Raw genomic sequence first — 25,133 nt, forward strand, 5'->3', positions numbered from 1 at the left:
TGTGTTAGCTCTCTTGGAGAGGGGTTAGAAACGGGAAATTGTACCACAAATTGTATACAAATCTTAGCTGTACCACAGGAGGTTGGTGGCACCTTAATTGGGGAGGACGGGCTCCTGATAATGGCTGGAGCAGTATGAGTGGAATGGTATGAAATACATCAAACACATGGTTTCCATGTGTTTGATGCCATTCCATACCCTCCATTCCAGCCATTATTATGAGCCATCCTTCTCTCAGCAAACTCCACTGAGCTGTACCATAACTTGTATATAAAACAGTCACACAATGATTACACAGACCATTGACTTGAATATATGTGCACATTTATTTAGATAAGCACAAAAAAATTTCAACAAGATCATTTATGTGATCTAGAATTTTAAGCATATTACATGTAGCTAGTTCATTAATTATTCAGGTAATGTGCAGGTCAAATCTATATACAACATAAATGGATTGATACGAAGACATTACAGAATCACAGGTTGATTGCACACTATCTAGGCAAAATGTCTCACTAGCCACAACATGCACATTTCTGGCCATCACCTTGAAGAGAAGTGTATTAAAGACATTAATAATGATGTTTGGGGGTAGCCAAATTCAGACTTTAAGTGTGAGATGGACTACATTTCTATAAGTAAGGGATAATCAACGAGGGGCTATGCGTTCTCTGGAAAATAATGAACGATGTGGAAGGTATGTTCCACTATGCACTAGCTGAGTGGAACTGACCGTCCATGGAGTTGCATTATTTTCCAGAGACCGCATAGCCCCTCGTTGATTATCCCATTTAAACCGTGGCTATAATTGAACACGTTTGCCACTAGAAATGTGTTGGTAGAAATGTGTTCAACGTCCACTGAAGTACCTAGCAAGTTTACTAGATAGCCACAGTAGTTGCCATGGTAACCAAGCACACAGACTTGCTAGTTTCGCTAACCAAACCATCAGTCCTAGCTTGCTATTATGAAAATCAAATTCAACAATGCCAATGTTTTCAATTCTACTTTTGGTTTCAAAAGCAGCTCATACAAAACATGTAAGAATGAACTATAGCCATTGAATTCTACCGTGCTGATATACTTTTATTATAGGGAAATAATGCACGCTCTAGAATGCCCTTCAAGCCAATCAGAAACGAGTATTCAACAATGCCATGGTATAAAACCCAAACATGACACATCCCATACAGAAAAATACATGCACACCGCATTTGGAGAAGGCACAACAAGGAATAAAATGCAACTGTCTGTGCACTCCCAGTATGCATCAATAAGCCACATTTCTTTATGTCAAGAGTTAGTCTTCTTTTATAAAATACAAATTCTAACTTCGTTAAGTTTGCTAATTACAACAGAGTGCTCAAAGACATACAATACACATAAATCAAGTGCATAAAACATAATCCATCCAACTACCTTACATTCTTCTGAACCTCTGTGCTTGGACCAGGGTTGTGTTTATTAGGTGCCAAATGGAAGAAAACAGGGACTACCTGTACAATAAGAAATTATCACATTCATTGCCCGTTGCAAAAACGTTTTCCGTTATTTCACCTAATAAACACAACCCAGATGCACAGACGTGTTAAGTAACATGCATCAGAACATGATCACACATAGAAACAGAACCTAGCAACACATCTCTTACTGGTGTTGCGACAGGAGCCTGACTGATTCATCTTGACTAAATATTGTGTGGCATCCTGAACTATAGAACAAAGCACTATGGGTCAGGGTCCCCATTGAACAGAAGAGGGTCTGCTGCTCTGCAACTGGGTATAGTAGTTACTTTTTAGCTTGAGCAGCAGACAGCACAACACAGAACCTAAGGGCTTTTCACACAACTGAGTTGAACCAAGCCGAGCCAAACAAACCAAACGTGCTAAAAAGGACAATCTGAAAAGAAACTATCCGAGCCAGCCCAGTTTGGGTCAGCATGATAGTGTGAAAAGGGTAATAGTGTAGGGTTGCAAGCCGTTGTGTCCATTGTGCCCTATGGCCCTCAAGTGTTCCTCTTGGTGTGGATGAGTAGGTCCCTCTGCAGGTCTGCCTCCAGGCTTCCCGCCCCCACCTTGCTGCCCGGGGGGTCAGTGACCAGGGTCAGCTTGTTGAACACCCCACGGCCAAAGTAGTCTGCCACCACGGAAAAACCGTCATTGGAGCAGCGCAGCTGAAATGCATAGAAATAAGTGAGCCAGGATAGAGAAGTGATAGCCTACACATCAGTTCTGAAAAAAAGATGGAGATCTTTTCTCTTATACTAGTGAAGTTTATATTGATCTTTGGACATGATAGATTAAGTGTTGCACTATTACTACGTCTTATTGAATGACTTTTGACTACTATAGTATACAAAATGTTGTTGTAGTTTCAAGTCATGTGCCAATAAAACATACTTGAACACAAAAGAGAGAGCGAGGGAGAGAAAGGCAAGCAAAGAGGGTATTTACACTTTAGTCAGCCCCCTCAGCAGTTACCACAAAAGATAAAACACACAACAAACAAAAGAAGAACGTGGAGTGACTAGGGCTGTCTGTGTGTGTTTCACCTGTCTGGTGAAGTGGTCGTGCAGATCTCGTTTCTGGTCCTGGGCACGCAGCATGTCCATGACCTTGCGGTTTTCCGGTGTGCAGGTGGGACACTCGGCCTCACTCTCGGCGTAGCTCTCAAAGCAGTGCTGGTGGAAGGAGTGACTGCACAGGAAGTGAACAGAGGGCAGCTCGAGGGGGCTGTTGCACATGCTGCACTTGGTCTTCTGGAAAATCTTTGCGCTGTGAGTGAGTGAGAAAAGAAGGACAGAGAGAAACAAGAAAAAACATCAAAATCAGTACAGTTTCAATTAATGGTCTTCGTGCGGTCAAATCGAGCACTCAAAATACAGGGCTTGACATTACATTTTTTTGCCTCTTGTCCTTTGGACAAGTAGGACAGATTTTTTACTTGTCCGAAAGCTCAAGTCACTTGTCCCCCCAAGAAAAGGTCTGTAAGACCATCGGCCAAAAAGGTGACAAAATTGTGTTGTATGATGCAAGGAACCACTTCACAAAATAAAAATCATAATTATCACTGGTATTGACAATAGAAGGCTACTGGTCTCTGATCCCATGTATTATATCGCCTGCCGGTGTGGCCTTGAGCAAGGCACTTAACCCCACATAAAGTAAAATACTGCACTGATAGGCTACTGTATATAACCCCCCATCTGGAGCACTACTGGGTGTGCAGGATTTTGATCCAACCCTGCAGGGCTGAAGCAAAAGCCTGCACACCCAGTAGCTCTCCTGGACTTCCCTGGAGGATTGTTGGCCACCCTGCAACATTACAATTACAACCAAATACTGTTTGTCTTTATAAAACAATTCCCTCATTTAATGAACCAGGGATCAAATGGCTAAGGTGGGCAACTTCAAAGCAAGGTAGCTAACTAAGACATTTTTATCTATACTGAACAAAAATATGAACGCAACATGTAAAGTGTTGGTCCCATGTTCCATGAGCTGAAATAAAAGATCTCAGAAATGTTCCACACGCACAAAAAGCTTATTTCTCTCAAATTGTGCACAAATTTGTTTACATCCCTATTAGTGAGCATTTCTCCTTTGCCAAGATAATCCATCCACCTGACAGATGTGGCATATCAAGAAGCTGATTAAACAGCATGATCAATAAAAAGGTGCACCTTGTGCTGGGGACAATAAAAGGCCACTAAAATGTGCAGTATTGTCACACAACACAATGCCACAGACGTCTCATGTTGAGGGAGTGCACAATTGGCATGCTGACTGCAGGAATGTCCACCAGAGCTGTTGCCAGAGAATTGAATGTTCATTTCTCTACCATAAGCCGCCTCCGTCGTTTTAGAGAATTTGGCAGTATGTCCAACCGGCCTCACAACCGCAGACCACGTGTAACAACGCCAGCCCAGAACCTCCACATCTAGCTTCTTCACCTGCGGGATCATCTGAGACCAGCCACCCGGACAGCTGATGAAACTGAGAAGCATTTCTGTCTGTAATAAAGCCCTTTTGTGGGGAAAAACTCATTCTGATTGGCTGTGTCTGGCTCCCCAGTGGATGGGCATATGCCCTCCCATGTCCATCAATGGCTGCGCCCCTGCCCAGTCATGTGAAATCCACAGATTAGGGCCTAATTAATGTATTTCAAATCGACTGATTTTCTTATATTTACATTTACATTTTAGTCATTTAGCAGACGCTCTTATCCAGAGCGACTTACAGTTAGTGAGTGCATACATTTTTTATATGTACTGTAACTCAGTAAAATCGTTGAAATTGTTGCATGTTGCATTTATATTTATATTTTTGTTCAGTATATTTATAAGGCTAGAATATAACGTTTTCAATGGAGACCTTGACAGCATAGGAGTTTCTTGTCAATGAGGCTTTAATTTGATTTTTTATGTACTTTTTTACCCCTTTTTCTCCCCAATTTCGTGATATCCAATTGTCTTGTCCATCGCTGCAACTCCCCTACGGACTCGGCAGAGGCGAAGGTCGAGAGCCATGCGTCCTCCGAAACACAACCCTGCCAAGCCGCACTGCTTCTTAACACACTGCTCGTTTACCCAGAAGCCAGACGCACCAGAGGAAACACCGTCCAACTGGCGACCGAAGTCAGCTTGCAGGCGCCCCGCCCGCCACAAGGAGTCGGTAGAGCGTGATGGGACAAAGAAATCCTGGCCGGCTAAACCCTCCCCTAACGACGCTGGGCCAATTGTGCGCCGCCTCATGGGTCTCCCGGTCACAGCCGGCTGTGACACAGCCTGGGATCGAACCCAGGGCTGTAGTGACACCTCAAGCACTGCGATGCAGTGCCTTAGACCGCTGCGCCACTCGGGAGGCCAATTAGGCTATTCTATATTTTTGTCCGAAGTAAATGGCCCATATTGAATAGAGGAGAATGCCTGCTTTCCAACAGTGTCAGAACTATTTTTCAACATCCAATTGTGAGAGCTTGAGAGATGGTTTTACAACCGGAGTATGCAGCATTGGTTTCATCAACTGTGCACCCGTATCAACTGCGTGTCGGCCATTTGTAGTTATACACTAGTGCCGGTGGAAAGATTTTTAGGACACCGGACATGACAATTACATTAATATATGCAAATAGCTAAATAGCGAAAATGTAAAGCATATTTTGTAGTTTGGCTGGTTATCTAGTTAGTCTGTTGTATACCAATATTTTACCTGCTGCTGCAATATCTCTTTCTCCTCTGGCAACGGCCCACTCGCACTGGCACACACTCAGGTGATGCATACACCATGTCTTTTCCAGGATTTTCTGTGTTGACCAAAAATGGGCAACAACTGGGCAAATAACTCACTAACTAGCAATGAATATCAACTCACTTTGGTCAACAACAAAAAAAGACTGCTCGTGCCGGTCAATGCAGGTCTACAATAATTATACTCCGATGCACTCTGCAGAGATTGGGAGGACAGTGCGCAACACATCGCATCTGGAGGACACTTTGACCCAAATGTGATCGTAGTAACCTAATTGTTTGTCATTGTGATTTTTGAGTGTTGTTTTTTTTTACTATCTATCTGCTTGCCCCAAAAAAATGTTTCTTGCCCCGGGCAAGCGGACAAGCGTTAATGTGGAGCCCTGTACAGTACAAAAAAATTATTATATGTCTCCCGAGTGGCGCAGTGGTCTAAGGCACTGCATCGCAGTGCTAACTGTGCCACTAGAGATCCTGGTTCGAATCCAGGCTCTGTCGCAGCCGGCCGCGACCGGGAGACTCATGGGCGGCGCACAATTGGCCCAGCGTCGTCCAGGGTAGGGGAGGGAATGGCCGGCAGGGATGTAGCTCAGTTGATAGAGCATGGCGTTTGCAACGCCAGGGTTGTGGGTTCGATTCCCACGGGGGGCCAGTATAAAAAAAATATATATATGTATTCACTAACTGTAAGTCGCTCTGGATAAGAGCGTCTGCTAAATGACTAAAATGTAAATGTAAATGTAATTATGAATTCAGTCCAATTTAAATCTAAGGGCAGCCATCAAACAAACAGATTGTGTTTGTGTTTCTTAGACACTTCTCACCCCTTATAGATGCCAAAATAACTGGATAGATGGATGGAACATGGAGGAAACTCACACTTGTGAACAGGACCCAGCTCTAGGGGATAGGGGTTGTTTTAGGACTGGACTTTGGCTCAGATTGTCCTGTCCCTCACCTGCTTCTGAGTTCCTGGATCTCGGCGCGGAGGTGGGCCGTTTCCTCACGGTACTGGCGGATCTTGCGCTCGTCGTCCTCGATCTGCTGGCTCTCCCTCTGCAGCTTGTTGATCAGGTAGTCCTTGATGACCGACAGCGTGGCCGTGGAGTTGTGTGCCAGCGTCTGCACCACTGTGGACCAACACGTGCATAGACATGCATACACACACACACACAACTTAGCAACAGTGCCCAATAAAATTATCCCATGCTCTGCTATAATGCTCCAAGTACTTTTCTTATGAGCATATACAGTGCCTTCAGAAAGAATTCATACCCCAAAGACTTATTCCACATTTGGTTGTGTTACAGCCTGAACTCAAAATGGATTAAATAGATTTTTGTTAATTGCTTTGCCACATTTTTAGCAGTATTACTTTAGTGCCTTGTTGCAAACAGGATGCATATTTTGGAATATTTTTATTCTGTACAGGCTTCCTTCTTCTCACTGTCAATTAGGTTAGTTTTGTGGAGTAACTTCAATGTTGTTGATCCATCTTCAGTTTTCTATCATGGCCATTAAACTCTAACTGTTTTAAAGTCACCAATGGCCTCATGGTAAAATCCCTGAGCGGTTTCCTTCATCTCCGGCAACTGAGTTAGGAAGGCCGCCTGTATTGATACACCATCCAAAGTTAAACGAATAAGTTAAAAGGGATATTCGAAGTCTCCTTTTTTCTTTTTTTTACCCATCTACCAATAGGTGCCCTTCTTTGTAAGGCATTGGAAAACCTCCCTGGTTAAATCTGTGTTTGAAATTCACTGCTCGACTGAGGGACCTTACAGATAATTGTATGTATGGGGTACAGAGATAAGGTAGTCATTCAAAAATCATAATAAACACTATTATTGCACACAGAGTTAGTACATGCAACTTGTGACTTTTATTTAGGCTTGCCATAACAAAGGGGTTGAATACTTATCGACTCAAGACACTTCAGCTTTCAATTTTTATTAATTAGTTTAAAAAAAGTATTCCACTTTGACATTAAATCGGGTATTGTATGTAGGCCAGTGACAAAAAAAAATCTACATTTAATCAATTTTCAATTCAGGCTTTAACAACAAAATGTGGAAAAAGTCAAGGGGTGTGAATGCTTTCTGAAGGCACTGTAGTTTCACTTAACCCAACAACTGGCAAGTTTATCATGGATGTGCGCGTGTGACGTCAAAATAGAACTGAACACTTGCCAGTGAGACATTCAATGACAGGAAGGAAGTGGAGGCAAAAGACTGCAAAGAACGTTTGAGTTTATTTTAAGTTGGTGAGGTCTAGGGCTTTGGCGGTCACGACATTTTGTCAGCCGGTGATTGTCAAGCAAATAACAGTTGGTCTCACGGTAATTGACCGTTACTTAACATAAACACATTTAGCATCTCCTGGCTTCCACACATAGCCTACAAGACACTGATGCTGACATCTACATTTAAAAAAGTCTAATAAATCCATGTAATATAGCCTACACCTTCACAATAAATCCATTATTTATTTTAGACAGGTCTAAAGAAGCATGAGATGAAGAAAATGTAGTCTATTTCAGAAGAACAGAATAGCATACTCTGAGTTGTCCTTATGTTAGGTCCTGGTGTGGCTATGCCATATGGCTATGGGCTACACTAGTTCATTTAGCAGACAAGATTTGCTTAGAATTCCGTGGCATTATTTTATAGTATGAAGAATACAATTGAACACAGCAGAATAAAATATAAATATTTTCTCCAAACAATTTGAGGGAGTGCGCACATGCGGCTATTCTGTGTTGAGCGGTTAACAAAGAAATCGGTACTCCATGCCTTGTTGTGCCCTTCTCCCTGAGTGCGCGCTCTGAAGCACTGACTGAGTGCTGCGCACTCTCCATCACGTGATCAGGTCTTTCTCACAGGCTACAAGTGAAGACAGCAGACATCGGGGATTCAACTTCGCGTGTCCTTATCCAATTCCGAGGTGCATATTGAAGATATTGGAAGAACTGTCCACATTTACTTTTCGTCAGCCAACAAGATGAGTAGGCCTAACGAACAGCAAAAGCACTCGCCTATGTCAATCTACTATCCCCCATATTACAAAAGTCGACCTATTCTATTCTGTGCCAGAAATAAATATTCCAAACATAGTCTGGGACAGTTGTGGGATGCAAATTAATACAACCACTAGCATTAAAAATATATATATATATGCAATGTGGCTGACGCAACAGATCAGAACATTTAGCTTAAAATGTTGATAAACTATTAGGCTATTTCTTCACATTATAAGCACAGCAATGCGCACATCACATTAAGCTATAAGCGGGAATGTTCCATTAGCGGGAAAACACCATTATCAAAAGTGATCGCAAATGCGATTATGCATTTAATGCTTTTATTATAAAGGTGCATTTTTATGGTGAAAATTATCTTCCCCAAACTTGAAACTTATGCGCTGCTTATGTATGGCAGTTAGGCTCTAAACCCTGTGTAAAGTGGATGAATGTGCTTAATTTTAAGAAAATGTTGGGCCACTTTAGTTGTGATACAAACCTTATCAAAACATATAGGCCTATGGGCTTGGCTACGTGAGGTGTGCAACTATGATTAGAAAAAGTCGCCAAAATAAAGGCTTTCTTATGCTGCCCATCATTCACAAGAGATGATATATAATTCACAAGTGATAGGCTAATATTGTCACCCATCAGACTATTCTTGATTTAATCTTGTCTTTAAATATACTAAATCATATATGTGTGAAATTTGTTTTCCTTTAGAACGGACCATTATCATGAACCTGTATCGAAACAGGGGCAGCTGGAACAAATACATGTCATCTATGCACTTAAATAGCGGATGGAGGACACTTTTCCTGTGATTCATTTTCATGCCAGCCAGGTAGGCTATACTCATTTACATTTAAGTCATTTAGCAGACGCTCTTATCCAGAGCGACTTACAGTTAGTGAGTGCATACATTTTTATTTTTTATACTGGAATCGAACCCACAACCCTGGCGTTGCAAATGCCATGCTCTACCAACTGAGCTACATCCCTGCCGGCCATTCCCTCCCCTACCCTGGACAACGCTGGGCCAATTGTGCGCCGCCCCATGGGTCTCCCGGTCGCGGCCGGCTACGACAGAGCCTGGATTCGAACCAGGAGCTCTAGTGGCACAGCTAGCACTGCGATGCAGTGCCTTAGACCACTGCGCCACTCAGGAGGACACTGCCCCACTCAGGAGAGAAGCTTAATATTAGGAAAGTTGAGAAATAAATATAGTAGGCCTAGCCTATAGAAAGTGGAGGCCATCACTCTGTATTCTCACGCAATTGCATAGCCTATAGAAATGTTGTGCAACATGAGCTCATGGGCTCTCATGAAGTTTTTGATTCGATTTTCGAATACATTTGCATTGATGTCAGAGTGATTAGAGGGACAATAGAGTGCTGAGTACCAGGCAGTTAGCAAGTTTGGTAGGCTACTAATGACCATGAGCAGCATCGGAGCTTGGAGAAGCCTAATTACCGTGACTAAACGGTCATGTGGAATTTGACTGCCTTCATGACTTGTGACCGCCGGTGTGGCGGTAATACAGTCACCGCAACAGCCCTAGTGAAGTCTGATATAATTCAGGCAGTGACAAGTAGGCAAATCCCTACAGAAAGCCCCAGAGTCTTCATCTACAGGGATGGAGAAATACAGAGAAAAACCGCAAATATAGCCACTGGCTCACGCTCACCCAATAGGGGAGGCATCAGGTTGTTCTGGTCGATGTGCTGCAGGACTTGGCTGATGTAGGCCTTGCAGTCCTCCTCTTTGCGGGCAAAGTATCCCAGCGCCTGCTCCCACAAGCACACTTCCTGGTCGCCGTAGCGCTTGCAGGCCTCCACCACTTTGCCGTACTCCTCATTCTGCATGTGGTAGTGCATAATCTGCTGGTACCTAGAGAGAGGGACATCATCAACAATATCATTCAAATTACATAATTGACTAAATCAGTACATACCAATGAAGTCTCCAAAGTCCAGTGGTGTAAAGTACTTAAGTAAAAATACTTTAAAGTACTACTTAAGTAATTTTTTTGGCTATCTGTACTTTACTATTTTTGACAACTTTTCCTTCACTACATTCCTATAGAAAAGAATGTACTTTTTACTCCATACATTTTCCCTGACACCCAAAAGTACTCATTACATTTTGAATACTTAGCAGGACAGGAAATGATGGCGTCTGGTTTGCTTAATATAAGGATTTTGAAATGATTTATAATTTTACTTTTGAAAACGTAAGTATATTTTAGCAATTACATTTACTTTTGATACTTAACATTTCAAACCAAATACTTTTAGACTTTTACTCAAGTAGTATTTTACTGGGTGACTTTCACTTTTACTTGAGTCATTTTCTATTAAAGGTATCTTTACTTTACTCAAGTATGACAATTGGGTACTTGTTCACTCTCCCTCATGGACTTTAAAAGCATTGGATCTGGATGTTAAATGGAAGACACTCAGGCTACATCAACCCCACGGTTTTAAATCCACTAGGGGGAGTGAACGAGTACACACTCAGGGAGAAGTAGAAATATTGGAATTGGGCTCATGTGTTTCTGACTGGAGAAGTTTAGAGACAGGAATACTCACAGCTTGCCCTTCTCATAGAGGTACAGGACCCCTTCTTTGAAGTTGTGCATCTGGCACAGGACGAGGGCCTTGTCAAATACGGTGTTGTCGCTCCGCAGCAAGGACAGTGCTGCCCCCTGCAGGACCTTCTTCCTCTGCCAGACAAAATAGAAAGCGCACAGTCAGACAGACCAGACAAAACCAAACATTTGATACTCCAGACAAAAAGGTATTCTGAAAATGTAATAAAAAATTATTTAGGCTGCAAGTATGTCATCTAATATGTAACATTTGTATATCTACACTACCGGTCAAAAGTTTTAGAACACCTACTCATTCAAGGGTTTTTGTTTCTTTTTACTATTTTCTTCATTGTAGAATAATAGTGAAGACATCAAAACTATGAAATAACACATATGGAATCATATAGTGAACAAAAAAGTGTTAAACAAATCAAAATATATGTTATATTTGAGATTCTTCAAATAGCCACCCTTTGCCTTGATGACATCTTTGCACACTCTTGGCATTCTCTCAACCAGCTTCATGAGGTAGTCACCTGGAATGCATTTCAATTAACAGGTGTGCCTTCTTAAAAGTTAATTTGTGGAATTTATTTCCTTCTTAATGCCTTTGAGCCAATCAGTTGTGTTGTGACAAGGTAGGGGGGGTATACAGAAGATAGCCCTATTTGGTAAAAGACCAAGTCCATATTATGGCAAGAACAGCTCAAATAAGCAAAGAGAAACGACAGTCCATCATTACCTTAAGACATGAAGGTCAGTCAATCTGGAACATGTCAAGAACTTTGAAAGTTTCTTCAAGTGCAGTCGCAAAAACCATCAAGCGCTATGATGAAACTGGCACTCCTGAGGACCGCCACAGGAATGAAAGACCCAGAGTTACCTCTGCTGCAGAGGATAAGTTCATTAGAGTTACCAGCCTCAGAAATTGCAGCCCAAATAAATGCTTCACAGAGTTCAAGTAACAGACACATCTCAACATCAACTGTTCAGAGGAGACTGTGTGAATCAGGCCTTCATGGTCGAATTGCTGCAAAGAAACCACTACTAAAGGACACCAATAAGAAGAAGAGACTTGCTTGGGCCAAGAAACACGAGCAATGGACATTAGACCGGTGGAAATTTGTTGGTTCCAACCGCCGTGTCTTTATGAGACGCGGTGTGGGTGAACGGATGATCTCCACATGTGTGGTTCCCACCGGGAAGCATGGAGGAGGTGTCATGGTGTGGGGGTGCTTTGCTGGTGACACTGTCAGTGATTTATTTAGAATTCAAGTCACATGCTGGTTAAGTGTGCCTTGAATTCTAAATAAATCACTGACAGTGTCACCAGCGAAGCACCCCCACACCATGACACCTCCTCCATGCTTCCCGGTGGGAACCACACATGTGGAGATCATCCGTTCACCCACACCGCGTCTCATAAAGACACGGCGGTTGGAACCAAAAATCTCAAATTTGGACTCTAGACCAGCATTCTGCAGCGATATGCCAACACATCTGGTTTGGGTTTAGTGGGACTATAATTTGTTTTTCAACAGGACAATGACCCAACACACCTCCAGGCTGTGTAAGGGCTATTTTACCAAAAAGGAGAGTGATGGAGTGCTGCATCAGATGACCTGGCGTCCACAATCCCCCTACTTCAACTAAATTGAGATGGTTTGGGATGAGCCGGACCGCAGAGTGAAGGAAAAGCAGCCAACAAGTGCTCAGAACATGTGGGGACTCATTCAAGACTGTTGGAAAATCATTCCAAGTGAAGCTGGTTGAGAGAATGCCAAGAGTGTGCAAATCTGTCATCAAGGCAAAGGGCGGCTATTTGAATAATCTCAAATTTAAATTATATTAACACTTTTTTGGTTATTTTATGATTCCATATGTGTTATTTCATAGTTTTGATGTCTTCACTATTATTATTCAATGTAGAAAATAGTAAAAATAAAGAAAAAGCCTGGAATGAATAGGTGTTCTAAAACTTTTGACCGGTATTGTATGTGAGTTTAGGTTGTTTGAGTAAACACGTGGCAGTTTTTTGTACAAATACTTGTGTGTGTGTGTTCCTATCACCTCAGAGTCTTGTTCATGTGCCCAGTCCTGCAGCCGTAGTTCTAGCAGTGTGTCATACACCCCCTGAGAGGAGAAAGGCTCCACCTCGATCATGTGCTCCAGGAAGGCCCTTAGCTCCCGCGGGTTATTAGCAAACACAGAGATGAACTCCTCTGAATTTGCCTGGGAGATAAAGAGGAGTACAGTGAGTAGTGCTATTACTATTACCACCATTATAACCATGATACATTTTATCATCATTGTATCATCATTACCATTAGAAGTAGTACCATATTACACGTAATTGATAAAGCCATTTTAATTAGAGAAAGGATCTCAAGTCCAAAGTGCTAATGCTGCTAGACTAGTGTTGCTAGGACTAATGTGCTAGACTTTGTGTTCGGCTGCCCGGGAGGTGTGGCCGCCATTTAAGGTTAACCGCTAACGGCTAAACGGCTGACCTTCTTGGCCACCGCCGGGCCTCTGTCCAGGCTGTCTCTTTCCATGGCATCCCGGCTGGGCTGGTAGTCGGTACACAGGCCCTTGAGAAGCAGTGTGGTGCCATCAGGGACGTGGTGCATCAGGGTCTTGCCGTAGCGCTTCATGTTGCTCTCTGCCTGCTCGAAAGGAAGTCTTCCAATGTAGCGCAAAGCCTCCTGGTAGTTCTGTATGGAACATAAAGAGAGACAAAGGGGTTTGAATTTCAGTAAAGGGTCGTTCAAATCGGGTTGACTTTACCCAAGGGTAGGAGAAGCTCTTTGTCCAATTATAATCATCAATAGTCAAATGTGTTTATTCACTCTAAAAGTGACAAATGTTTAAACTATCCTTAATGTAGATTTTGACTCAGTAATCTAAATACAATCAAATGACATTGCTGCTCATTTCAATATTGTCCAACAGCCTGAAACGGACTCGAAGCTCATCTATCTTATTTTTATCAGGGACAAGATTAAGAGATCTGGCAGTTAGGTCATGTAAGCTAGGGGGGACCCGGTGTCTATTTATCTAGCCCAGACGGCTCATCTTAACACTACTACATCCAGTATTACTTTCTAATCTCTTTCACCTTTAGGTCCTCAAGCTGGATCTTCAGGTACCACTCGTGGTGCTGGTGCCTCTCGGCCAGGAAGACTGCGTGACTGTGGTAGCCTGCCTGCCGCAGCACCTTGATGGCGATCTCCACGTCGAAGTGGACCTCGCTCTCGCTGCTCTGAAGGGGGTCGAAGGGGAAAGGAAATGTCAGAGCATTGAGACCTTATGTGCATGATGTCATACATACAGTATCTGTGGATTCATTGTCTATATCCATACAGTAATATGTTTTCTATCATCACTTTCTAATCCAAAATGGTATTCTGAATCCCTGGAATCCTTCTCAGGGCAATGATTATGATCCTGGAGAGCTACTATGTGTGTATGCTTTTGTTCCAGGCCATCACTAACACATCTGCTTCAACTACTCCCAGACTTTAGTCTGGACCATGATTATCTGAAGCCCCGGAATGAAAACCTGCACACACAGTTAACTCCCCTGGACCAGAGTTGGAGACCAACACTTGGTTTACAGTTTAAATGTTAACCTTGATGAACTCTTCAAGCTTAGAGCTGTCCTTGAGCTTGGTGTAGCAGTTGAGCAGCAGGGTGGTGTGGTCGGCGTTGGCCAGCGACTGCCGGTGCAGGGCCTGCAGGTAGGCCGTCAGGTTGTGGATCCGCTGAGCATCCAGAAACTTTCGGATTACATAAGAGGGCTCCAGCTTCTTGATTGTGCTGAGGGAGGGAGGGGAATTTTTGAACTTTTGCTGTTGAAAAGCAATATCCCAGGTATAAATACAGTAAAGTACATACACTAAAGTGTAAAAATAATATGTTTTGTGCTATGTCATGACACCTGGACCACCTATTGAAATGTGCCTTTTGTTGAGTAAATCAGGTGTTAAATTAGGTGAAAATGAGACTGGAGTGCCACTTTATAACAATAACCAAGTGGTTTCAATAGAAATTGACCACTGGTCACATTTACTGCGTGCCACCAAAGATACACTACAAAGTGAATATATATTATACATTTCCTTATTGATGTTATACAATCCCACCTCTATAGGATTACTTGTCTGTAAAATCAGCATTTATGACATGAACTTTAAGAGTCTTTGGGGTTTACAAAAACGGTATATAAATCATATATATGTATTATTATTACCGTATTTTCCGCACTATAAGGCGCACCGGATTATAAGGCGCACCTTCAATGAATGGCCTATTTTAGAACTGTTTTCATATATAGGGCGCACCGGATTATAAAGCGCATAGAATAGAAGATACTGCAGTCAAACGTTTGACTGGGGTTGCGTTATGCATCCACTAGATGGAGCTGTGCTAAAGGGAATGTCAACAAAACAGTCAGATAAAGTCAAACTTTATTAAGCGTTCTGACAACTCCGTTCACTCCCATGGTAACGTTGTTCAAACGTTAATGTGCATATTAACAATATCTCCAAGCCTTGCTCACTCTTCTCCCAAATGTGGAGGGGAACTTTTCCCTGATTCAGTAAACACGTAGTAAAAGAAACAGTCTGATACCACTAAATCAAACGTTAGTGCATAACTCAACATTGTTCAGTTACGTATAACACGTAAAGCTCACTTTTTCAGTTCATTCCCCGTCCACGAATCCCTCGAATTCTTCAGTGTCCGAATTGAACAGTTGGGCGACTACGGCATCCAACCTGCCCGGCTCCCTCTCGTCATTATCCGAGTCAGTGTCGCTGCTGTTGCCTGGCAGTTCAGAGATTATTCCTGCCTTCGTGAAAGCTTTGACCACAGTTGAGACTGATATATCAGCCCAGGCATCCACGATCCATTGGCAGATAGTGGCGTAAGTCGCCCGGCGCTGTCTCCCCGTCTTGGTGAACGTGTGTTCGCCTTCTGTCATCCAATGCTCCCACGCAGCTCGCAGTCTAGCTTTGAACGCCCTGTTGACACCAATATCTAGCGGCTGGAGTTCTTTAGTTAATCCACCCGGAATGACGGCAAGCTCCGAATTAGTTTGCTTCACTTGTTTTTTGACAGCATCGGTGATATGGGCGCGCATTGAGTCGTAGATCAATAGGGACGGAGCTGTGTGGAAAAAGCCACCCGGTCTCTTGACGTAAATTTCTCTCAGCCACTCACTCATCTTTTCCTCATCCATCCATCCCTTCGGGCTAGCTTTGATGACGACGCCGGCTGGAAAGTTTTCTTTTGGCAAGGTCTTCCTCTTGAAAATAACCATGGGTGGAAGTTTCTGGCCATTAACCTGGCAGGCGAGAACTACAGTGAAGGATGACTTCTCATTCCCTGTGGTGCGTACAGACACCGTACTGGTCCCCGTTTTCTCCACAGTGCGGTTCACGGGAATATCAAAGGTGAGTGGAACCTCGTCCATGTTGGTGATGTGCTCTGGCCGGATCTTCTTTTCAGTGATCTTCTTTTTGCAGTATGCGCGGAAAGTGACCAGCTTTTCTTGGTAATCTTTTGGCAGTTGCTGCGAGACGGTAGTTCGTGTGCGGATGGAGAGATTACGTCTTTTCATAAAACGAAAGCACCAAGAAGGACCGCCTCGAAATTCATCGATGATCACGTCCCGTGCTAGCGCTGTTGCCTTCATTCGAATAGTGACTGTAGAGACGCTTCTACTTGCTGCTCTCTGTTCAACAACCCACTGTTCGAGTTTGTCCTCTAACTGTGGCCATCTCGCTTTGTTCCCTCGGAAACTCTGTTTAGTCTTCTTTACTTGGTGCAGGTCATCATCTTGCTTCCTCCACTTCCGTACCATTGATTCATTAATGTTGAATTCTCTCGCTGCTGCTCTATTCCCATATTCTACTGCGTGACCGACAGCCTTGAGCTTGAACTCTGCGTCGTAAGCGTGTCTCTTGAAAGGTACCATTTTGGGGTCTTTATACACACACAAGTGGTGTGGGACTGTGAGTAAGCACAGTACCGGTGTTTACTGACTACGGTAGCCGTAATGCTGCAAGCGGTGCGGCTTTGTAGTTTACCAGTCGTACTGAAACATTTCATTATTATTCAATTGTTTTTATTGGTTTTTCATACTGAAACATTTTGACAGAGCGCCTTGAGCGCCGTGTACAACCAGTATGGATCAACCAATTAACCAATTGATCCATATATAAGGCGCTCCGGATTATAAGGCGCACTGTAATTTTTTTAGAAAATTAAAAGGCTTTTAAGTGCGCCTTATAGTGCGGAAAATACGGTAACTATGTATTATGAAGTCGAAGTTAGATGCATCAACCTCTGGGTGAGATCGTACCGGATGTACTGTTGGATGGCTCCGTCATGGTCCCCCTTCACGTAGAGGTGGTCGCCGTACTGCCTGAAGATCTCAGACAGCCCGTCACTGTCCAAGTGCTGGCTCTTAGCCAGGTTGATGGCCATCACAAACAGATTCTTCTTGAAGAGCATCTAAAGACAGATTGAAGTGTTAAGTGCCTTGCTCAAGGGTACAACGGCAGTAAACGATACCTTGGATCTGAAACCTGTCGTCCTCCAGTTTCCAGTTCAATCCGGTGCTGAGTTGAACATAATACGTTTGAGGGGAAAAGGCGATATGATGTCAGTCAGCGTATTTTGGGCTTACCTCTAGCTTGGTCTGAGTGTCTTTCTCCTGCAGCACAAACATCTTTCCATCCCGAGTTAGGATGTAGAAGGAGCCCCATTCGGCAAGAACGTCGATGATGTCATCAAAGGAAACGCTGTAGGCAATGAACTTGTTGTCCAGGTCGTAGATTGTCAAGATTTGTTTCTCCGAAGGAGACGTCTCTCTGCTCCCAAATTCAGACCTGAGTACAGAACTTGTATTCAATATATTGTCATAGGAGTTAATATAGTTTTATCACCTAAAAATATGCATGGGTGGTTTGGTTGAATCTTTAAATTTTAGTCATTTAGCAGACGCTCTTATCCAGAGCGACTTACAGTTAGTGAGTGCATACATTATTATTATTATTTTTTGTATTATTATTATTATTATTATTATTATTATTATTATTATTATTATTATTATTATTATTATACACTGCACCAAAAAATAAAGGGAACACTAAAATAACACATCCTAGATCTGAATGAATGAAATAATCTTATTAAATACTTTTTTCTTTACATAGTTGAATGTGCTGACAACAAAATCACACAAAAATTATCAATGGAAATCAAATGTATCAACCCATGGAGGTCTGGATTTGGAGTCACCCTCAAAATTAAAGTGGAAAACCACACTACAGGCTGATCCAACTTTGATGTAATGTCCTTAAAACAAGTCAAAATGAGGCTCAGTAGTGTGTGTGACCTCCATGTGCCTGTATGACCTCCCTACAACGCCTGGGCATGCTCCTGATGAGGTGGCGGATGGTCTCCTGAGGGATCTCCTCCCAGACCTGGACTAAAGCATCCGCCAACTCCTGGACAGTCTGTGGTGCAACGTGGCGTTGGTGGATGGAGCGAGACATGATGTCCCAGATGTGCTCAATTGGATTCAGGTCTGGGGAACGGGCGGGCCAGTCCATAGCATCAATGCCTTCCTCTTGCAGGAACTGCTGACACACTCTAGCCACATGAGGTCTAGCATTGTCTTGCATTAGGAGGAACCCAGGGCCACCAGCATATGGTCTCACAAGGGGTCTGAGGATGTCATCTCAGTACCTAATGGCAGTCAGGCTACCTCTGGCGAGCACATGGAGGGCTGTGCGGCGCCCCAAAGAAATGCCACCCCACACCATGACTGACCCACCGCCAAACCGGTCATGCTGGAGGATGTTGCAGGCAGCAGAACGTTCTCCACGGCATCTCCAGACTCTGTCACGTCTGTCACGTGCTCAGTGTGAACCTGCTTTCATCTGTGAAGAGCACAGGGCGCCAGTGGCGAATTTGCCAATCTTGGTGTTCTCTGGCAAATGCCAAACGTCCTGCATGGTGTTGGGCTGTAAGCACAACCCCCACCTGTGGACGTCGGGCCCTCATACCACCCTCATGGAGTCTGTTTCTGACCGTTTGAGCAGACACATGCACATTTGTGGCCTGCTGGAGGTCATTTTGCAGGGCTCTGGCAGTGCTCCTCCTGCTCCTCCTTGCACAAAGGCGGAGGTAGCAGTCCTGCTGCTGGGTTGTTGCCCTCCTACGGCCTCCTCCACATCTCCTGATGTACTGGCCTGTCTCCTGGTAGCGCCTCCATGCTCTGGACACTACGCTGACAGACACAGCAAACCTTCTTGCCACAGCTCGCATTGATGTGCCATCCTGGATGAGCTGCACTACCTGAGCCACTTGTGTGGGTTGTAGACTCTGTCTCATGCTACCACTAGAGTGAAAGCACCGCCAGCATTCAAAAGTGACCAAAACATCAGCCAGGAAGCATAGGAACTGAGAAGTGGTCTGTGGTCACCACCTGCAAAACCAGTCCTTTATTGGGGGTGTCTTGCTAATTGCCTATAATTTCCACCTGTTGTCTATTCCATTTGCACAACAGCATGTGAAATGTATTGTCAATCAGTGTTGCTTCCTAAATGGACAGTTTGATTTCACAGAAGTGTGATTGACTTGGAGTTACATTGTGTTGTTTAAGTGTTCCCTTTATTTTTTTGAGCAGTGTATATAAAAAAAAAAAAATCATACTGGCCCCCCGTGGGAATCGAACCCACAACCCTGGCGTTGCAAACGCCATGCTCTACCAACCGAGCTACATCCCTGCCGGCCATTCCCTCCCCTACCCTGGACGACGCTGGGCCAATTGTGCGCCGCCCCATGGGTCTCCCGGTCGCGGCCGGCTACGACAGAGCCTGGATTCAAACCAGGATCTCTAGTGGCACAGCTGCGATGCAGTGCCTTAGACCAAAATACAACCTACTGGGTTTTTTTCTACTTACAGTCAACATGAATGGATTTAGTATAAAATTACTTGTTGTGTTTAATTGTTGCAATAAAAAAAGAAATGACACTTGGCTAACCTTAGGGGACCCGTTCAATAGAAAGGGCTACTGTGCCACCATCTGAGGGAGTTGTTCTTACTTGTTGGGAGACTTGGTATCCCTGGTGAGCAGCAGGAGGTAGCCCCGGTGCCAGTGGGCCAGCAGCTTGTGCCCGTCGAAAGCGAAACAGGGCCCCCGTTCGTCAGGCTGGTAAAGGTACACACACTCGTCCCCTGCGACAATGAACTGGGAGTCCTGGGAGGGGTCTGTGAGCGCAGAGCAACGCAGCGCACAGCCGTGGGTGTCCAGTTCCAGTTTAGGGTACTCCTTCACTGACAAAGTGTAGCACTAATCACAGGGTGGAAACAACACCAAATGAAACAGAAGCAAGTTAGTGCTTATGCTCCAAGGGAAAAGTAGTATGGTGACAGGCTTGGGGTCAATGCCATTAAAAATCTATCAATTCAAATCCTCCTTGAAAATATATGGCACTTTTCAAATATTGAATTGTAATTTACATTAATAACCTGAATTGATCTTAAACTTGATTCTATGGACTTCACTTATCAGAGTGACATTGGAAAGCTCAAATGACTTACGTGGACTTTTTCCAAAGTGGCAACAAATAAGTGAGTGACCTTGCCCTGCTGACGGAAAGCGAGGCCCGTGACTGGACAGGTGCCCTCATGCAGTGTCAGGGTTTTACTGTGCCTGTCCCGGGTGATGTCACCTTTTGTCAACACCACACTGCCATCTGTGAAGCCTGCAATGACATGGGGATTATGAATTTATAACAGGGAGCAAACACAAATCTCAAAACCAAATCTAAACTATAGCCGACATAGGTAGTACTGAAGAAATGCCACTTACCAATGGCCATAAAGTTTAGGTTCTCGTGTACACTGAGGCATGACACCTCTGTTGGCTTGTTCCCAGGAATTGCTGGGAATATTCTTGTGCACAGAGGATTCCCGCTGTCACGCTTGTCTGGATTCCATACCTTCACCTGGGAAACAGTAACACAGCTGGGTTTTTAATAACAGTTCACAAATAACAACCAAGGGAACTAACATACTGTTTTTTGATACTCAGTATTAAATACATCCTACTAAATTTCTTACCAGGGGGTTAATTCCTTGCTCGTCCTGCCCAACTGAGACCAAAATGCTGTGCTGCTTGAGCTGGTAAAGGTGGGTCACTCTCAGCTTGTAAGCCTGAAAGGAGGACAACTGCAGGGAGCGTGTCAAAAACCAGATCTGACCGTCCATATGTAATTTATTCTGGTTCAAGGAAGCATAATTTTAGATCAGGAGAGACAAATGGCCATTTGCATGGTTAGGGATAGAGGAGACAATTACAAAGGCAAGGCCTTGTTCGAATCCTCTCAAAATGTACAGTCACGGTCAAAAGTTTTAAGAATGATACAAATATTAATTTTCACAAAGTCTGCTGCCTCAGTTTTTATGATGGCAATTTGCATATACTCCAGAACGTTATGAATAGTGATCAGATGAATTGCAATTAATTGGAAAGTCCCTCTTTGCCATGAAAATGAACTTAATCCCAAAAAGACATTTCCACTGCATTTCAGCCCTGCCACAAAAGGACCAGCTGACATCATGTCAGTGATTCTCTAGTTAACACAGGTGAGCGTGTTGACGAGGACAAGGCTGGAGATCACTCTGTCATGCTGATTGAGTTAGAATAACAGACTGGAAGCTTTAAAAGGAGGTTGGTGCTTGAAATCATTGTTCTTCCTCTGTTAACCATGGTTACCTGCAAGGAAACACGTGCCGTCATCATTGCTTTGCACAAAAAGGGCTTCACAGGCAAGGATATTGCTGCTAGTAAGATTGCACCTAAATCAACCATTTATCGGATCATCAAGAACTTCAAGGAGAGAGGTTCAATTGTTGTGAAGAAGGCTTCAGGGCACCCAAGAAAGTCCAGCAAGCGCCAGGACCGTCTCCTAAAGTTGATTCAGCTGCGGGATCGGGGCACCACCAGTGCAGAGCTTGCTCAGGAATGGCAGCAGGCAGGTGTGAGCGCATCTGCATGCACAGTGAGGCAAAGACTTTTGGAGGATGGCCTGGTGTCAAGAAGGGCAGCGAGGAAGCCACTTCTCTCCAGGAAAAACATCAGGGACAGACTGATATTCTGCAAAAGGTACAGGGATTGGACTGCTGAGGACTGGGGTAAAGTCATTTTCTCTGATGAATCCCCTTTCCTATTGTTTGGGGCATCCGGATAAAAGCTTGTCCGGAGAAGACAAGTTGAGCGCTACCATCAGTCCTGTGTCATGCCAACAGTAAAGCATCCTGAGACCATTCATGTGTGGGGTCGCTTCTCAGCCAAGGGAGTGGGCTCACTCACAATTTTGCCTAAGAACACAGCCATGAATAAAGAATGGTACCAACACATCCTCCGAGAGCAACTTCTCCCAACCATCCAAGAACAGTTTGGTGACGAACAATGCCTTTTCCAGCATGATGGAGCACCTTGCCATAAGGCAAAAGTGATAACTATGTGGCCCGGGGAACAAAACATCGCCATTTTGGGTCCATGGCCAGGAAACTCCCCAGACCTTAATCCCATTGAGAACTTGTGGTCAATCCTCAAGAGGCGGGTGGACAAACAAAAACCCACAAATTCTGACAAACTCCAAGCATTGATTATGCAAGAATGGGCTGCCATCAGTCAGGATGTGGCCCAGAAGTTCATTGACAGCATGCCAGGGTGGATTGCAGAGGTCTTGAAAAAGAAGGGTCAACACTGCAAATATGGACTCTTTGCATAAACTCAATGCAATTGTCAATAAAAGCCTTTGACACTTATGGAATGCTTGTAATTATACTTCAGTATACCACAGTAACATCTGACAAAAATATCTAAAAATACTGAAGCAGCTAACTTTGTGAAGACCAATACTTGTCATTCTCAAAAGTTTTGACCAGTCAAAAGTTGACACACCTACTCATTCAAGGGTTTTTCTTTATTTTTTAAACTATTTTCTACATTGTAGAATAATAGTGAAGACATCAAAACTATGAAATAACACATATGGAATCACATAGTAACCAATAAAGTGTTAAACAAATCAAAATATATTTTATATTTGCGATTCTTTAAATAGCCACCCTTTGCCTTGATGACAGCTTTGCACACTCTTGGCATTCACTCAACCAGCTTCACCTGGAATGCTTTTCCAACCGTCTTGAAGGAGTTCCCACATATGCTGAGCACTTGTTGGCTGCTTTTCCTTCACTCTGCAGTCCGACTCATCCCAAACCATCTCAATTGGGTTGAGGTCGGGGGATTGTGGAGGCCATGTGGAGCCCAAACCAGATGGGATAGCATATCGCTGCAGAATGCTGTGGTAGCCATGCTGGTTAAGTGTGCCTTCAATTCTAAATAAATCACATACAGTGTCACCAGCAAAGCACCCCCACACCATAACACCTCCTCCTCCATGCTTTACGGTGGGAAATACACATGCAGAGATCATCCGTTCATCCACACCGCTTCTCACAAAGACATGGTGGTTGGAACCAAAAATCTCCAATTTGGACTCCAGACCAAAGGACACATTTCCACCAGTCTAATGTCCATTGCTCGTGTTTCTTGGCCCAAGCAAGTCTCTTCTTATTATTGGTGTCCTTTAGTAGTGGTTTCTTTGCAGCAATTCAACCATGAAGGCCTGATTCACACAGTCTCCTCTGAACAGTTGATGTTGAGATGTGTCTGTTACTTGAACTCTGTGAAGCATTTATTTGGGATGCAATTTCTGAGGCTGGTAACTCTAATGAACTTATCCTCTGCAGCAGAGGTAACTCTGGGTCTTCCATTCCTGTGGCGGTCCTCAGGAGAGCCAGTTTCATCATAGCGCTTGATGGTTTATGCGACTGCACTTGAATAAACTTTCAAATAAATGTTCCGTATTGACTGACCTTCATTCTTAAAGTAATGATGGACTGTCATTTATCTTTGCTTATTTGAGCTGTTCTTGCCATAATATGGACTTGGTCTTTTACCAAATAGGGCTATCCTCTGTATACCCCCCCTTGTCAGAACACAACTAATTGGCTCAAACGCATTAGGAAGGAAAGAAATTCCACAAATTCAATTTTAAGAAGGCACACCTGTTAATTGAAATGCATTCCAGGTGACTACCTCATGAAGCTGGTTGAGAGAATACCAAGAGTGTGCAAAGCTGTCATCAAGGCAAAGGGTGGCTATTTGAAGAACCTCATTTAACATATATTCTGATTTGTTTAACACTTTTTTGGTTACTATATGATTCCATGTGTTATTTCATAGTTTTGATGTCTTCATTATTATTCTACAATGTAAAAAATTAAGAAAAACCCTTGAATGAGTAGGTGTCCAAACTTTTGACTGGTAGTGTATATAATTAGCCATATGAATAAGAAGAGTAATGAATACAAGCAATGTAAATATGTACACTTCTTAGTCGTAAGACTAGTATGGACTGGTGTAAGCAAGCTTTCCACAGCATTACATCAGTTGTCACATCAGATTAATCATTACTTCAAGGAAGGAGGACATTTTCAAGACCCTATTTGAACAGGGACATTGATTCAGTTGATTGCATCATTGAAAGCCTGGGAGCCAGTCTGAAGTTGTTGATTCACTCCTCTCAAACTAATTTCTCGGACTGGCACCAAGGCTAGTTTAGCTAACTAAAGGCTCATGTCCTGGCTGCTTACTAACGTCAATCAGTTAGCTAGCAAACTAGCCAACTCAGATGTTGCCATTTAGCTGGACATAATCATTAATAATAATTTCATTTTTTGTAGTTAGCCAAGGAGCATAATTTGGGCATATAATCTCAATGTCATTAACGTTATTAGTTCGCTTGCTTAAAATGGCAAGACTGCTTGAGAGGGATGTCTGGGTAGCAAGTTTGTTAGCTGGCATTGACAAGCTAAATTAACTAAGCTATGTTTACATCATGGAAACCACCGAAAGGATATCTCCAAGAACGATGTGACCCCGGCCCGAGTCACATGCCGATATGCCAACGGGGAGGACGAAGTTTTTCCCATTATCTCCAGCGTCCTTCACGGTCTCTTTATCAAAAAATACAAATCGTCTCCACTGTAAGAACGCAGCCATTTTCTTTGCACTGTCTGTATCCTCAGTGAAGAAATCATGTGATACCATCACAAGTCATGTGAGAGAGGGGGAGGCGGAAAGAGATAAATGTTATACATATTTATTATATATATT

The 25,133-nt window shown here is 43.4% G+C and overlaps 1 protein-coding gene across 3 annotated transcripts; it reads right to left on the bottom strand.

The window, feature by feature from the left end:
- Positions 1-307: 307 nt before the first annotated feature.
- On the bottom strand, positions 308-25,029 carry LOC311136249 (vacuolar protein sorting-associated protein 11 homolog). Of its 3 annotated transcripts, none has more exons than XR_014613859.1 (16): positions 21,005-21,232; positions 20,754-20,889; positions 20,483-20,646; positions 19,984-20,231; positions 17,558-17,759; positions 17,231-17,382; positions 14,496-14,682; positions 13,982-14,125; positions 13,374-13,577; positions 12,934-13,095; positions 10,862-10,995; positions 9,958-10,160; positions 6,210-6,381; positions 2,555-2,777; positions 989-2,176; positions 308-663 (listed from the first exon to the last, which is right to left on the bottom strand). XR_014613859.1 is itself a non-coding variant. In XM_084170381.1 (16 exons), exons 1-16 carry the CDS (start codon positions 25,017-25,019, stop codon positions 2,009-2,011), a joined length of 2,790 nt encoding a protein of 929 aa, XP_084026507.1. In that variant the 5' UTR covers positions 25,020-25,029; the 3' UTR covers positions 310-2,008. The 3 variants fall into 3 exon arrangements, 2 of the variants coding, with proteins under 2 accessions (XP_084026506.1, XP_084026507.1); XM_084170381.1 differs by adding an exon at positions 24,876-25,029 and having other exon boundaries at positions 310-2,176; positions 21,005-21,151; XM_084170380.1 differs by having other exon boundaries at positions 308-2,176.
- Positions 25,030-25,133: the final 104 nt, after the last annotated feature.

The sequence above is a fragment of the Coregonus lavaretus genome (assembly GCF_964263955.1).
Source record: "Coregonus lavaretus genome assembly, chromosome: 10".
Taxonomy (NCBI): domain Eukaryota; kingdom Metazoa; phylum Chordata; class Actinopteri; order Salmoniformes; family Salmonidae; genus Coregonus; species Coregonus lavaretus.

Excerpts from the sequence above, each read along its gene's own strand:
- LOC311136249 (XM_084170381.1), bottom strand. The coding sequence starts at position 25,019 with ATGGCTGCGTTCTTACAGTGGAGACGATTTGTATTTTTTGATAAAGAG. Across the intron at positions 20,890-21,004 it reads AGCAAGGAATTAACCCCCTG|GTGAAGGTATGGAATCCAGA; the intron begins GTAAGAAATTTA and ends ACTGTTTCCCAG. Across the intron at positions 20,647-20,753 it reads CCTAAACTTTATGGCCATTG|GCTTCACAGATGGCAGTGTG; the intron begins GTAAGTGGCATT and ends ATGTCATTGCAG.